General features: G+C 51.3%; 1 protein-coding gene across 3 annotated transcripts in view; it reads left to right on the forward strand.

Annotated features, from left to right (window-relative positions):
• CSRNP1 (cysteine-serine-rich nuclear protein 1) overlaps positions 1-887 on the forward strand; it is a 15,042-nt gene that overhangs the window by 10,700 nt on the left and 3,455 nt on the right. For all 3 annotated transcript variants that reach the window (XM_010835496.1, XM_010835495.1, XM_010835494.1), the window contains exon 3: positions 727-864. In XM_010835496.1, the coding sequence (XP_010833798.1) occupies positions 727-864 (138 nt within the window). The remainder of the gene's footprint in view (positions 1-726; positions 865-887) is intronic.

Below are 887 nucleotides of genomic sequence, written 5' to 3' on the forward strand. Positions count from 1 at the left end.
GACCTGCATACAGATTTCTCAAGAGGCAGATCAGGTGGTCTGGTATTCCCATCTCTTTCAGAATTTCCCATAGTTTATTGTGATCCACACAGTCAAAGGCTTTGGCATAGTCAATAAAGCAGAAATAGATGTTTTTCTGGAACTCTCTTGCTTTTTCCATGATCCAGCGGATGTTGGCAATTTGATCTCTGGTTCCTCTGCCTTTTCTAAAACCAGCTTGAACATCAGGAAGTTCACAGTTCACGGTGATTAATGTCTAACATATATACAAAGCTCCTACAAATCAGTACTTTAAGAACTATAGAGGGACTTCGGTGGTGGTCCAGTGGTAAAAACTGAGCTCCCACTGCAGGGGCACACGTTCAGTCCCTGTCTGGGACTAAGATCCTGCATGCCTTGCAGCACAGCAACCCCCACACCCCCAAGAAAAGAACTTTAGAAAACAACGAAGGGGACCTGTAAATGGCTTCTAAAGACGGGAAAGACGTTTAATCTTAACACATGCTCTCATTTGGACTCCTAAATAACAATGAGCCAGTGTCGACACAGGGTGATGTTGGACTCTCACCAGCACCAGTGTCAGCCAGGCTGGCCTAAACTCAGATCCATTTCTCTTCTGGGTGGGGTGGGAGGGTTGTGAGCAGAGATGGTTCAGCATCACTTCCCGGGGGTTAGGCCCTGCTTCATGGAGAACTAACGTCTGCCCCTCCCCTGCCTGTCTTCTAGCCCTGTCCATTCTGAAGCGGGCTCCCCGGAAGCGCCGAGGCCGAGTAGCCTTTGATGGCATCACCGTCTTCTACTTCCCGCGGTGCCAGGGCTTCACCAGCGTGCCCAGCCGTGGCGGCTGCACCCTGGGGATGGCCTCCCCCCACAGTGCCCCCCGCCGC

The sequence above is a fragment of the Bison bison genome, unplaced genomic scaffold (genome assembly GCF_000754665.1).
Source record: "Bison bison bison isolate TAMUID 2011002044 unplaced genomic scaffold, Bison_UMD1.0 scf7180017864043, whole genome shotgun sequence".
Classification (NCBI taxonomy): domain Eukaryota; kingdom Metazoa; phylum Chordata; class Mammalia; order Artiodactyla; family Bovidae; genus Bison; species Bison bison.